A 14,966-nucleotide genomic window follows, 5' to 3' on the forward strand; every position below is an offset into this window, starting at 1 on the left:
CAAACAGCATGCTCTACCCGAGGTCACCGCGGCAACCTAATGCTGCCCGTAAAGAAGAGGACTTTCAGCACTGGAGGCTGAAAAAGCCTTTGAATAGAGAATAGAGACTATATTTTACGAACTATAAGTTGCACCTTTTTACATAGTTTTGGCCGAGGTGCGACTTATACTTATATTTATACTTGTATACTTGTATACTCCGGAGCGACTTATATGTGTTTTTTCTTCTCTATCATGCATTTTTGGCGTGTGCGACTTATAGTTCGAAAAATAGTGTGTCCTGTCTGTGGGATCTTGTGTGTGTCCTGTCTGTAGGATCTTGTGTGTATCCTGTCTGTGGGTTCTTGTGTGTGTCCTCTCTGTGGGTTCTTGTGTGTGTCCTGTCTGTGGGTTCTTGTGTGTGTCCTGTCTGTGGGTTCTTGTGTGTGTCCTGTCTGTGGGTTCTTGTGTGTGTCCTGTCTGTGGGTTCTTGTGTGTGTCCTGTCTGTGGGTTCTTGTGTGTGTCCTGTCTGTGGGATCTTGTGTGTATCCTGTCTGTGGGTTCTTGTGTGTGTCCTCTGTGGGATCTTGTGTGTGTCCTCTCTGTGGGTTCTTGTGTGTGTCCTCTCTGTGGGTTATTGTGTGTGTCCTGTCTGTGGGTTCTTGTGTGTGTCCTCTCTGTGGGTTCTTGTGTGTGTCCTGTCTGTGGGTTCTTGTGTGTGTCCTCTCTGTGGGTTCTTGTGTGTGTTCTGTCTGTGGGATCTTGTGTGTGTCCTGTCTGTGGGTTCTTGTGTGTGTCTTGTCTGTGGGTTCTTGTGTGTGTCCTGTCTTTGGGTTCTTTTGTGTGTCCTCTCCATGGGTTCTTGTGTGTGTCCTGTCTGTGGGATCTTGTGTGTGTCCTGTCTGTGGGATCTTGTGTGTGTCCTGTCTGTGGGTTCTTGTGTGTGTCCTGTCTGTGGGTTATTGTGTGTGTCCTGTCTGTGGGTTCTTGTGTGTGTCCTGTCTGTGGGTTCTTGTGTGTGCCCTCTCTGTGGGATCTTTTGTGTGTCCTGTCTGTGGGTTCCTGTGTGTGTCCTGTCTGTGGGTTCTTTTGTGTGTCCTGTCTGTGGGGTCTTTCGTGTGTCCTGTCTGTGGAATCTTGTGTGTGTCCTGTCTGTGGGTTCTTGTGTGTGTCCTCTCTGTGGGTTCTTGTGTGTGTCCTCTCTGTGGGTTATTGTGTGTGTCCTGTCTGTGGGGTCTTTTGTGTGTCTTGTCTGTGGGATCTTGTGTGTGTCCTGTCTCTGGGTTCTTATGTGTGTCCTCTCTGTGGGTTCTTGTGTGTGTCCTGTCTGTGGGTTCTTGTGTGTGTCCTCTCTGTGGGTTCTTGTGTGCGTCCTCTCCGTGGGTTCTTGTGTGTGTCCTGTCTGTGGGATCTTGTGTGTGTCCTGGCTGTGGGTTCTTGTGTGTGTCCTCTCTGTGGGTTCTTGTGTGTGTCCTGTCTGTGGGATCTTGTTTGTGTCCTGTCTGTGGGTTCTTGTGTGTGTCCTCTCTGTGGGTTCTTGTGTGTGTCCTGTCTGTGGGTTCTTGTGTGTGTCCAGTCTGTGGGTTCTTGTGTGTGTCCTCTCCGTGGGTTCTTGTGTGTGTCCTGTCTGTGGGATCTTGTGTGTGTCCTGGCTGTGGGTTCTTGTGTGTGTCCTCTCTGTGGGTTCTTTTGTGTGTCCTGTCTGTGGGTTCTTGTGTGCGTCCTCTCCGTGGGTTCTTGTGTGTGTCCTGTCTGTGGGATCTTGTGTGTGTCCTGTCTGTGGGTTCTTGTGTGTGTCCTCTCTGTGGGTTCTTGTGTGTGTCCTGTCTGTGGGATCTTGTTTGTGTCCTGTCTGTGGGTTCTTGTGTGTGTCCTCTCTGTGGGTTCTTGTGTGTGTCCTGTCTGTGGGTTCTTGTGTGTGTCCAGTCTGTGGGTTCTTGTGTGTGTCCTCTCTGTGGGTTCTTTTGTGTGTCCTGTCTGTGGGTTCTTGTGTGTGTCTTCTCTGTGGGTTCTTTTGTGTGTCCTGTCTGTGGGATCTTGTGTGTGTCCTGTCTGTGGGTTCTTGTGTGTGTCCTGTCTGTGAGTTCTTGTGTGTGTCCTCTCTGTGGGTTCTTGTGTGTGTCCTGTCTGTGGGTTCTTTTGTGTGTCCTCTCTGTGGGTTCTTGTGTGTGTCCTCTCTGTGGGTTCTTGTGTGTGTCCTTTCTGTGGGTTCTTGTGTGTGTCTTGTCTATGGGTTCTTGTGTGTGTCCTCTCTGTGGGTTATTTTGTGTGTCCTGTCTGTGGGTTCTTGTGTGTGTCTTCTCTGTGAGTTCTTGTGTGTGTCCTCTCTGTGGGTTCTTGTGTGTGTCCTGTCTGTGGGTTCTTTTGTGTGTCCTGTCTGTGGGTTCTTGTGTGTGTCCTCTCTGTGGGTTCTTGTGTGTGTCCTTTCTGTGGGTTCTTGTGTGTGTCCTGTCTGTGGGTTCTTGTGTGTGTCTTCTCTGTGGGTTCTTTTGTGTGTCCTCTGTGGGTTATTGTGTGTGTCCTGTCTGTGGGTTCTTGTGTGTGTCCTGTCTGTGGGTTCTTGTGTGTGTCCTGTCTGTGGGTTCTTGTGTGTGTCCTGTCTGTGGATTCTTTTGTGTGTCCTGTCTGTGGGTTCTTGTGTGTGTCCTCTCTGTGGGATCTTGTGTGTGTCCTGTCTGTGGGTTCTTGTGTGTGTCCTCTCTGTGGGTTCTTTTGTGTGTCCTGTCTGTGGGTTCTTGTGTGTGTCTTCTCTGTGGGTTCTTTTGTGTCCTGTCTGTGGGATCTTGTGTGTGTCCTGTCTGTGGGTTCTTGTGTGTGTCCTGTCTGTGAGTGCTTGCGTGTGTCCTCTCTGTGGGTTCTTGTGTGTGTCATGTCTGTGGGTTCTTTTGTGTGTCCTGTCTGTGGGTTCTTGTGTGTGTCCTCTCTGTGGGTTCTTGTGTGTGTCCTTTCTGTGGGTTCTTGTGTGTGTCTTGTCTATGGGTTCTTGTGTGTGTCCTCTCTGTGGGTTCTTTTGTGTGTCCTGTCTGTGGGTTCTTGTGTGTGTCTTCTCTGTGAGTTCTTGTGTGTGTCCTCTCTGTGGGTTCTTGTGTGTGTCCTGTCTGTGGGTTCTTTTGTGTGTCCTGTCTGTGTGTCCTCTCTGTGGGTTCTTGTGTTTGTCCTTTCTGTGGGTTCTTGTGTGTGTCCTGTCTGTGGGTTCTTGTGTGTGTCCTCTCTGTGGGTTCTTTTGTGTGTCCTGTCCGTGGGTTCTTGTGTGTGTCCTCTCTGTGAGTTCTTGTGAGTGTCCTGTCTGTGGGTTCTTGTGTGTGTCCTCTCTGTGGGTTCTTTTGTGTGTCCTCTCTGTGGGTTCTTGTGTGTGTCCTCTTTGTGGGTTCTTGTGTGTGTCCTTTCTGTGGGTTCTTTTGTGTGTCCTCTGTGGGATCTTGTGTGTGTCCTGTCTGTGGGTTCTTTTGTGTGTCCTGTCTGTGGGTTCTTGTGTGTGTCCTGTCTGTGGGTTCTTTTGTGTGTCCTCTCTATGGGATCTTGTGTGTCCTGTCTGTGGGTTCTTTTGTGTGTCCTGTCTGTGGGTTCTTTTGTGTGTCCTGTCGGTGGGTTCTTTTGTGTGTCCTGTCTGTGGGTTCTTGTGTGTGTCCTCTCTGTGGGTTCTTGTGTGTGTCCTGTCTGTGGGTTCTTTTGTGTGTCCTATCTGTGGGTCGGGGGCAGCTCTTCAGTCAGTGCCATCTACAGCTGTGGCAATGACAAAGAGACACTGTTTTACACAAGCCTTTTTCCTCTTAGACACTCGCCACTTAGACTCAACACATGCTCACGATTATCATCACCAGAACATCGATCTTTCTTACTGGTTAGATAGTGAATTATGTTACTATTTAGGATCGACATTTGGAATTTGTTTTGTCTTTAAATATTCACCAAAATAGTCAAATTTTACTGCTTTTCTAAACATTTACGTTGTGACTAATACATGCACCTTGGCTGTTCTATAATGCACAGTGGTGGTTTATGGTGTGTGTTCGCTTTTAGAATAGTGCGAAAATAATTTGACACATTTTGATTTACACTTTTTATTTATTTATACAGGGAAAATCCAATGAGAAAATTGACAACTTGACCTGCAACAAACTTGGTAAATAACAAGCCTAGAGCCTTATACACAAACAAAAGGCAGAGCTGAACCTTAGAGCTGAACCTTAGAGCTGGACCTTAGAGCTGAACCTTAGAGCTGAACCTTAGAGCTGAACCTTAGAGCTGAACCTTAGAGCTGAACCTCAGAGCTGAACCTTAGAGCTGAACCTCAGAGCTGGACCTTAGAGCTGAACCTTAGAGCTAAACCTTAGAGCTGAACCTCAGAGCTGAACCTTAGAGCTGAACCTTAGAGCTGGACCTTAGAGCTGGACCTTAGAGCTGGACCTTAGAGCTGAACCTTAGAGCTGAACCTTAGAGCTGAACCTTAGAGCTTAACTTTGGAGCTGAACCTTAGAGCTGGACCTTAGAGCTGGACTTTAGAGCTGGACCTTAGAGCTGAACCTTAGAGCTTAACTTTGGAGCTGAACCTTAGAGCTGGACCTGAGCAAATTGTTTCTGTATTTACAAAGACTCCCCCCCGAGTCCTTTCCCTGTAAACAGATGAGCTAATGCTGAGACGTGGTGCCAGGAAAGGCCAATTTGGCTTATTTTCATTAGCAAAAAACCCAGAACACATGGCAGTATTCACTCAGTACTCGCTCAGTATTCGCTCAGTATTCACTCAGTATTCACTCAGTATTCGCTCAGTATTCGCTCAGTATTCACTCAGTATTCACTCAGTATTCGCTCAGTATTCGCTCAGGATTCGCTCAGTATTCACTCAGTATTCGCTCAGTATTTGCTCAGTATTTGCTCAGTATTCGCTCAGTACTCAGTCAGTATTCACTGAGTATTCACTCAGTATTCACTCAGTATTCACGCAGTATTCACTCAGTATTCATACAGTATTCACTCAGTATTCGCTCAGTATTCGCTCAGTATTCACTCAGTATTCACTCAGTATTCACTCAGTATTCGCTCAGTATTCGCTCAGTATTCACTCCGTATTTGCTCAGTATTCACTCAGTATTCGCTCAGTATTCGCTCAGTATTCGCTCAGTATTTGCTCAGTATTCGCTCAGTACTCAGTTAGTATTCACTGAGTATTCACTCAGTATTCACTCAGTATTCACACAGTATTCACGCAGTATTCGCTCAGTATTAGCTCAGTATTCACGCAGTAGTTGCTCAGTATTCGCTCAGTACTCACTCAGTACTCACTCATTATTCACTCAGTATTCGCTCAGTATTCACTCAGTATTCACACAGTATTCACTCAGTATTCACTCAGTACTCGGTCAGTATTCGCTCAGTATTCACTCAGTATTCACTCAGTATTCGCTCAGTATTCGCTCAGGATTCGCTCAGGATTCGCTCAGTATTCGCTCAGTATTCGCTCAGTATTCGCTCAGTATTCGCTCAGTATTCGCTCAGTACTCAGTCAGTATTCACTGAGTATTCACTCAGTATTCACTCAGTATTCACGCAGTATTCACTCAGTATTCACACAGTATTCACTGAGTATTCACTCAGTATTTACGCAGTATTCACGCAGTATTCACTCAGTATTCACACAGTATTCACTCAGTATTCGCTCAGTATTCGCTTAGTATTTGCTCAGTATTCGCTCAGTATTCAGTCAGTTTTCACTGAGTATTCACGCAGTATTCGCTCAGTATTAGCTCAGTATTCACACAGTATTTGCCAAGTATTCGCTCAGTACTCACTCAGTACTCACTCATTATTCACTCAGTATTCGCTCAGTATTCACTCAGTACTCACTCATTATTCACTCAGTACTCACTCAGTACTCACTCAGTATTCACGCAGTATTCACTCAGTATTCACACAGTATTCACTCAGTATTCACTCAGTATTCGCTCAGTATTTGCTCAGTATTTGCTCAGTATTTGCTCAGTATTCGCTCAGTATTCAGTCAGTATTCACTGAGGATTCACGCAGTATTCGCTCAGTATTAGCTCAGTATTCACGCAGTGTTTGCTCAGTATTCGCTCAGTATTTGCTCAGTACTCACTCATTATTCACTCAGTATTCGCTCAGTACTCGCTCAGTATTTGCTCAGTACTCACTCAGTACTCACTCAGTATTCGCTCAGTATTCGCTCAGTACTCACTCAGTACTCACTCAGTATTCGCTCAGTACTCGCTCAGTATTCGCTCAGTATTCTCTCAGTACTCACTCAGTATTCGCTCAGTATTCTCTCAGTACTCACTCAGTATTCGCTCAGTATTCGCTCAGTACTCACTCAGTATTCGCTCAGTATTCTCTCAGTACTCACTCAGTATTCGCTCAGTATTCTCTCAGTACTCACTCAGTATTCGCTCAGTATTCTCTCAGTACTCACTCAGTACTCACTCAGTATTCGCTCAGTACTCACTCAGTATTCACTCAGTATTCTCTCAGTACTCACTCAGTACTCACTCAGTATTCTCTCAGTACTCACTCAGTATTAGCTCAGTATTCACGCAGTATTTGCTCAGTACTCACTCAGTATTGACTCATTATTCACTCAGTATTCGCTCAGTACTCGCTCAGTATTTGCTCAGTACTCACTCAGTACTCACTCAGTATTCGCTCAGTATTTGCTCAGTACTCACTCAGTATTCGCTCAGTATTTGCTCAGTACTCACTCATGGGCACAACCTTGGCTTCCTGTTAGCTTTAGTCAGTGCTTTTGTTTTTCCGATGCGTCGCTGCCAAAATCCGAGCTGAAACTCTGTAGATCAAAGGCTTCGCTTGGGCCCGGATCAAACTCACGCAACGGAAAAGGCCGGTCCTGCTCCGGGCCCCGGGCACCGAGCGCGAGCTGGACCAAGTGGGTCACAGACTGAAGGGATAAAGAACAGACAATGGTGAACACAATCCATCCGAACGGCCTTATTTATAGAGCACATTTTATAAACAAGGCTGTTCCAAGGTGCTGCACACAGTTAAGAAAACAGGAGATAATATAACAAGTGTTAGGCTACGCAGTTTAGCTTCACCTTTCCTTGTTAAAATAATATGAAAGCGTATTTAATATTCCCAAACTTAAGTTCTTTTCAAAGCCAATACATTAGAAGATGTAATTACCTATGTTTCAGCTGACATCGCCATAAAAGTGATACGAGACTTTATGTTTTTTAAGAAATGCACAGATGATATGAAGAAGAAAAGAAACAGGCCCAAAACTGAACCTTGGGGAAGTCCACAGTGCAGAGGAGGCTATTTGGCTCGAGCATTCCATGGGATTCGAAGAGACTTTGTTCTTGCCTGGTTTCTTTTTCTTATTATTATTCATGGTCAATCTGCCATAACTCGGGCATTTTTGACCCCCTGAACATTGATGAATGTCCCACATGGGGTCATAGGTCACATGGGGGCATAGACGCGATCGGCTCGGCCGGAACTCCAATAAAATGGAGGTTGCGAGAAAGCCCGTCGCAACAGCGCCGACTAGTTCAAAAACAAAAAAACATGAAACTCTTAATCTTTGGCCTAGGCACATGAAACTTGGGACAGTGATAGAGCGACCTTTGACCTCTGACCTTTGAGGAGTAAAACGCACCTGGCAGCATCGCTCTATGATAAACAGGAAGTCAGCCATGTCGAATCAAAGTGGCACCGCCACGTTTGACTTTTTCTTTCAAAATCGTACTTATCCTAGGTTTTTTGTCCGATCGAGCTCAAAACACCTTTTGCATCTAAAGACATTGAAATTTAATAAATATTCAAAATAATGTTAATATTCTTTACGGTCTCTGCGTAACACGCCCTCAAAAAAAGCTTAATTTCCTGTTTTTTCAAGGACAAGTCGCGCCTATTGGAAATGATCTACGAAGCTCATATTTCACTCACTAATGCATTTTTATGGTCTGATTGGAAATAATTAATGCCATTTAACAAATGTACTCTATAGCGCCCCCTACCCATTGTGTGAAAAACTCAACATTGTCTGATTTGTTTGAAACTCATGGTTTATATTCTCCTCGAGACGCCATGAAAAAAGTGCATTGTAGATATTGTGTATTTTCACTATTGGCCAGCAGGGGCGCAATGAATGACTTCACTTCCTTAGCATAAGCGTTAGCATCAGCATTAGCGGCGGGTCTCTGTTGCTAGGTGACGGGGGTACAGGGAGGAGGGGGTCTAAAGAATCAAGTCTAAAGAATAAAGTCTAAAGAATAAAGTTTTAAAGAATCAAGTCTAAAGAATAAAGTCTAAAGAATAAAGTCTTAAAGAATAAAGTCTAAAGAATAAAGTCTAAAGAATAAAGTCTAAAGAATAAAGTCTTAAAAAATAAAGTCTTAAAGAATAAAGTCTAAGAGAATACACTAAAGAATAAAGTCTTAAAGAATAAAGTCTAAAGAATACAGTCTAAAGAATACAGTCTAAAGAATAAAGTCTAAAGAATAAAGTCTTAAAGAATAAAGTCTAATGAATAAAGTCTAAGAGAATGCAGTCTAAAGAATACAGTCTAAAAGTCTAAAGAATAAAGTCTAAAGAATAAAGTCTAAAGAATAAAGTCTAATGAATAAAGTCTAAGAGAATGCAGTCTAAAGAATACAGTCTAAAAGTCTAAAGAATAAAGTCTAAAGAATACAGTCTAAAGAATAAAGTCTAAAGAATAAAGTCTAATGAATAAAGTCTTAAAGAATAAAGTCTAATGAATAAAGTCTAAGAGAATGCAGTCTAAAGAATACAGTCTAAAAGTCTAAAGAATAAAGTCTAAAGAATAAAGTCTAAAGAATAAAGTCTAATGAATAAAGTCTAAGAGAATGCAGTCTAAAGAATACAGTCTAAAGAATAAAGTCTAAAGAATACAGTCTAATGAATAAAGTCTAAGAGAATGCAGTCTAAAGAATACAGTCTAAAGAATAAAGTCTAAAGAATACAGTCTAATGAATACAGTCTAAGAGAATGCAGTGTCGCACGGGAAGGCGGTCGGCGGGAAGGCGGACGGGCGAGAAAGCGGTCGCGCGGGTGGCTGGAGCCATCATCGCCGCTTGCGCAGCTTTAATTGAACATTGTTACTGTAGTAGCTTCATCTAAAAGTCGGCTTGTGATAACAAATGCTGAAGCACAAAAGTGAAAAGAAGTAAATACTGTACTTTCAGCCACCGTTTTACGTTATACAAAGAAAAAGTATGTTATAAAGACTGAGCTCCAGATGTGTTTGTTTCTGTCGATGTTGTTGAACGATGAGTTGATGTGACCAATCAATAATACCGTATTTTCCGGACTAAACTTTTCATAGTTTTGTCCGGGGTGCGACTTATACTTATATTAATACTTATACAATTATTCTGGAGGGACTTTTATGTGATATTATTTGTTATTTTCACACTTGCAACCGCATTTCATACTCCAGTGCAACTTATGTTTTTTTCTTCTCTATTATGCATTTTTTGGCTGGTGCGACTTATAGTCCAGTGCGACTTATACTCCAGAAAATGTGTCTTTTATTGGGCCTGATATGAAAATAAAACAAATTAAAATAAATGCTGTTTCAAAACAGAACTGCAAACATGTATGCATGAAAAATGAACAGATTTGATTATGGATATGATTTGTACAGTGTGTATCACGTGTGCAGGTGACACAGTGACAGGCTCATGTCGATGTATGTTCACGGCCCAGATGCCCTTGTGATAAGGCAGAGTTATTTATAAAATAGGTCTTTGAGGTTCACACTGAGCTCTGTGCAGCCTCCTGCACTGTACAGGAAGAGCCAGAGTCGGCTCTACCTCCTGAGGAGACTCAGGTCTTTTGGAGTGACAGGGCCACTCCTGAAGACCTTCTCTGACTCTGTGGTGGCATCAGCTCCTGTAGATGTGGCCTGCTGGAGCAGCAGCATCACAGAGAGGGAGAGGAAGAGACTGGACAGAGTCATCAAGAAGTCCAGCTCCGTCCTGGGCTGTGCTCTGGACTCGGTGCAGGAGGTGGGGGACAGAAGGGTCCTGGCTAGATTCACATCTATGCTGGACCATGAGTGTCACCCCCTGCAGGACACTCTCTCCGCTCTGGAGAGCAGCTTCAGTGAGAGACTGATCCACCCTCGATGTGTGAAGGAAAGATTCCGTAGGTCTTTCCTTCCTGCTGCTGTCAGACTTTATAACAAAAACTGTTAGTACTGAATACCCGCAATACTGACCTAATCTAATACTGATGTGCAATTCTGTCATATGTGCAATTGCTGTTGGAATTCATGTGCAATTACTGTGCAATTACTGTGAAATTCATGTGCAATCTATGTGCTGTCGTGACACATATTCATGTGCAATTACTGTCGTGATCACATGCAATGGTATTTATTTATTTATTTATTTGTCTATGGGAGTTTTTATTTATTTATAGGAGATCTTCTACTGAAAGTGTTTTTCAGACTTCCTATAAGTGATCTGTTCTTCTGTATCTACCTCTGTATCTACCTGCGTTGCACCAATGAAATTTCCCCATGTGGGACAATAAAGGAATATCTTATACTGAAGCTTTCATCTTAAAGGTGCAGCACAGTCTATGACCTCTGCAAAATATAACAATTTAACCTTTTCTCTTAAAGAAAGGACACATGGACACTTTAATGGACACAGTAACACAGTGACCTGCCCACACTGGCCCTTACCAGTGCCAGTTCACTGCCTGGACCACAGCTTAGTCCGGTAGGGAAGCTGGTTTAAATCATCTGGGAATATTTGGGGCCGATGTTATTTAATAACGTCAAATCGGTTTACTGTTTTAAAAGTGAATGGGAGGATAATTAAAAAAAAAGGAAATTAAATGTTTTTTTTATTTATTTATCCTGAACTAATGTAATAAACGTATAATTTCTATACCTAAGTCACATGGTCCACTCAGTCACTTATGATTCGCAGGCTGTATCTGCCTCTGTATCTTCCTGCGTTGCACCAATGCAATTTCCCCATGTGGGACAATAAAGGAATATCTTATCTTATCCTTTACCTGTGTAAGGGCCCCTGGCACTAGGAAATAGTGTTTAAGCCATAAATATGAGCTAAAATGTGGACTTAAATGCACTGCCCCTCGCGCTGCCACAATAGCAGAGCCTGTATTGTTCTTGCATTAGACACTTTTAGACTTTATCCACAAATCTAAAATCCAAAAGTGTGTCTTTAAAAATGAGCTAAAATTATATGTAAAATCCTTGAAATGTATGAATGAACGTAAAGCCCAAACAATGTACTCCTCCCTTGGACTCTCTGGACTCGAGCTGAACGTGAACCCCCTTGTACCCCCCTGTGTACTCTTTATGCACTTTGTTTACATGCACTTATTTATGATGTCATGTTTGTTATTTTATATTTCATATTATTTTAATGTCGCATCAAACTTTAACTTCCTAAAACACGTCCTTAAAGTCTCGCGATGCCTCGTCTGTCCCGCGCGCGATCAGCTCAAAAACGGCCTAATTGCCTCTTTAACAATCAATCAACTCGGGCCCGTCCGATAACGGGCGCAGCCGCTGTCCTCCGGGGGGGCGTCACGCAGCCACCGCCGCCGCGCGTCAGAACCCCCCCCCCCCCCCCCCCCCCCCCCCCCCGCGCGCGCGCGCCTCTACGCTACGCCTTTAAGACCGCGCCGTGTTTCCATTGGCGCGGTGACGTCATCAGCCAGCCTCTCCTCCGCGGAACGGTTCTTTCGAGGCGACGCGTCCTGCTGCTGCCGCCGCGTCAGGAGACAGGACGCTTCCCGCACGCACGCACGCACAGCACCGACCCGCCCCCCCCCCCCCCCCCCCCCCCTTTCCACCGGGCGACCACGGCGGGAAAAGCGACACGCGCGGCGCAAATGACCGACGGCTCCGTGGATTACAACACCAACTTTTGCCCCGCGGAAAACGATGGCTCTTGACGCGCAAAAGTAGTAGTCGCCTGCAAAGCGCGCGCGTCGCCCTCTTCTTCTCTCTTCTTCTTCTTCTTCTTCTTCTTCTTCTTCACCTTCTTCTTCTTCCTCCACGTCCGGTCAGATGCACGGCCGCTGCTGACCTGAGACATGCCCCAGCCGAGCCGCCTCAACCCGGGCACGAGTTGTCACCTCACCGCGCTGTTGTAATCGGCGAACCGCTCCCGCTCCGCACACGTTCCGCACCCGCTCCGGCTCCGCGCGCTCACGCTCTCTCTCCCGTTTTTTCCACGCCGTTTTCTTCTTCTTCTTCTTCTTCTTCTTCCCCGCGCGAAAAAGAGAAGAGACAGGAGCATGGCTGGGAAGCTGACCACGGCGCAAGGCACGGGGATTCTGCTCGTGACGGCCAACGTGGGATCCCTGTTCGAAGACGTAAGTGGCCGCGTCCATTGATCAAACGCGATCGGTCCGCTTTTTGACGCGCCGCGATCGAGGCTCAACGCGATCGTCGATTGTTGTTGTTGTTGTTGTTGGAGACGTCTTGCCCCGGTCACGACTCCCGTGTCTCCCGTGTCTCCCCGGGTCTGTCACGCGCGTGAGCTCCCGTGGGTCGCGTGGAGACGTGCGCAGGCTGCGGGAGATGTTTGTTGCGGTGCGGTTTGGAGCGTTGGGCGGTCGCGTTCATTCATTGATCGTTTTCTGATCAATGAAAGGCGCAAACGAGTGGAATTGACACAGTTGTGGAAGAAATGTGTGATTTGTTGCGCTGAAAAGACGTTTAAACTAGTATTGTGAGCTTAAATGTATATAATAGTCTCTGTAAATGTGCTTATAGTCAAACATGGAAGGTATTTGTGCTTTTTAATTGCTGTGTTGAGCTTGTTCTGCAACTTTAAACGTTAAAAATGAGCTTGATTGTTGTAGTTTTTATGGCACAGCAGGTCACATGTGTCCGGCACACGCCCCCTTTTCTGTGTACATGGACCTCCACATACTGTAACTATCAGATGTACAACCATTAAATCATAACTCATTGAATCTCACCGGCAAACGTATGATTAGCGTCGTAATGTTTCGATCTCATGACTCATGCGCTGTGTGTATCGGTTTTAGACTTTAAAAAGGGCTGAAATTGAATAGTATTTGACACATTTTGTATCGTGACGCTTTGGAGGATTTTGTACTTTGCACTATCATTAAATGCAGATATTTTGCTGCTAGTATCAGAGTAAGCCGTTACTCTTGAGTGCGCGACACAGATTAGCACGTCGAGACAAAACAGTTTCTAAAGAAGTATGAAAATGTTTATTATGGGCTTGATACGCTTTGGTTCTTTTGTGTTTTTTTTAATCTGACACTCACACGACTTGTATTTAAATGTGTTATTACTTGGATTTTGGCTGCGCAATGTGTTGCGAGTAAAAAACAAACAAATTATATTAGGATAATGGCAAGATCCTGCCTCAGAATGGAATGAAAATGTTGAAAAAGGCAGATTTTTAATGTTTATTCCTTTTAAATTAGTCTAGATTTAGTCTTTGTTATGTCTCTGTCTTAAGTTTTTATTGAAAGACAAGTTTGACTAATACATTAAGGCATGAATATATTTGTTCTAAAAGGCCTATAACTTAAATTATTGTGTGCCTTCCCGCGCATCAAACAACGCTCAGTAATTCACAGTTGATGATTGCGTAGTTTGACTCAAATAGTTGTTTGTCCTGACAAATTGCAAGATCGTGCTGAACGCAGACCTGAGCAGGGAGAAAGAGTGGAAAGAATAGAGTGGAAAGAATAGAGTGGAAAGAATAGAGTGGAAAGAATAGAGTGGAAAGAATAGAGTGGAAAGAATAGAGTGGAAAGAATAGAGTGGAAAGAATAGAGTGGAAAGAATAAAGTGGAAAGAATAGAGTGGAAAGAATAAAGTGGAAAGAATAAAGTGGAAAGAATAAAGAGGAAAGATTAAAGTCTTGAGAAAACGTTAAAATCTATAGAAAATGACATCAGGAAGTGACATCACACCAGGGACACTCATCCCAGTCAAAATGTATGCAGAATTTACACAAAGAAAGTACATTTTTGACTCTAAACATTAATTTAACAAAATAAAGTGGCTCTCATATGTTTTTATTTGTTTATTAGATGAGCCCAGTGTTTGCTGGGTAATTTCCTAGTGTGATGTCATCAATTACTAACAGGAAGTGAAGAATAAACCTAAAAAAACCCTACTATTCTAAGATAACATTTTTAATGATTTGTTTGCAAAGTTAAAAAGATGTATCTTCACTGCATCTTAGTTTGACGACGAGTCCGACCTGGTTTCACTTTGTCCTCGTGTACGATCAGCGGTGACCTTTGACCCGACTGCAGCTGGAGAATATCTGAAAATATCTGATTTGCTTAAAAATCTGCTCCATTGAACTTGTATTAACCCAAAGGCTGCTCTTCAAAGCTGCCTCGGGTCGAACGTCTTGCAGCGTGGACAGCCGTGTGGATTTTGGATATAATTTGGTGTAATTTAGTGTCTCTAATCCCGTTTTTAGTCTCCTAGAACACTTCAAAGTTGCAATTTACAGTCATGGGAAAGTAAGCTGTTGTAAGGAAGAAAAACGGAAACTATTAACATGGCTACAACTCTAGCCAAAAAAAAAATAAAAAGCAACGTTTTGTGTAATAATTGTGAAAAATTGAGCGTAACATATACCGTATTTTCCGGACTATAAGTTGCACCGGAGTATAAGTCGCACCAGCCAAAAAAATGCATAATACAGAAGAAAAAAACATAATAAGTTGCACTGGAGTATGAAATGCGGTTGCAAGTGTGAAAATAACAAATAATATCACATACAAGTCGCTCCGGAGTAAAAATATACAAGTATAAATATAAGTCGCATCCGGGCCAAAACTGTGAAAAAAGGTGCGACTTATAGTACGGAAAATACGGTAATAATTGTGTAAAATGGAGCGTAACGTATAGTCTTTCTGTTGTGGAGCGCTCAAGAGAAGTAAACGACATGAGAAAAGAAGAAAAACACTTTGCAAAATATAAGCTTGTATTCAAATT

General features: G+C 43.7%; 1 protein-coding gene across 2 annotated transcripts in view; it reads left to right on the plus strand.

Moving 5' to 3' along the window:
• Positions 1-11,846: 11,846 nt before the first annotated feature.
• The window catches only part of inpp5a (inositol polyphosphate-5-phosphatase A), a 288,060-nt gene continuing 284,940 nt past the window's right edge, over positions 11,847-14,966 (plus strand). The window contains exon 1 of one of the 2 annotated variants that reach the window (XM_072436661.1): positions 11,847-12,337. In XM_072436661.1, the coding sequence (XP_072292762.1) occupies positions 12,260-12,337 (78 nt within the window). In that variant the 5' untranslated portion in view covers positions 11,847-12,259. The remainder of the gene's footprint in view (positions 12,338-14,966) is intronic. The other variant, XM_072436662.1, reaches the window with a different exon arrangement.

Source organism: Eucyclogobius newberryi, unplaced genomic scaffold (assembly GCF_026437365.1).
Source record: "Eucyclogobius newberryi isolate DKJ021-1_F unplaced genomic scaffold, fEucNew1.0.hap1 SCAF_8, whole genome shotgun sequence".
Taxonomy (NCBI): domain Eukaryota; kingdom Metazoa; phylum Chordata; class Actinopteri; order Gobiiformes; family Gobiidae; genus Eucyclogobius; species Eucyclogobius newberryi.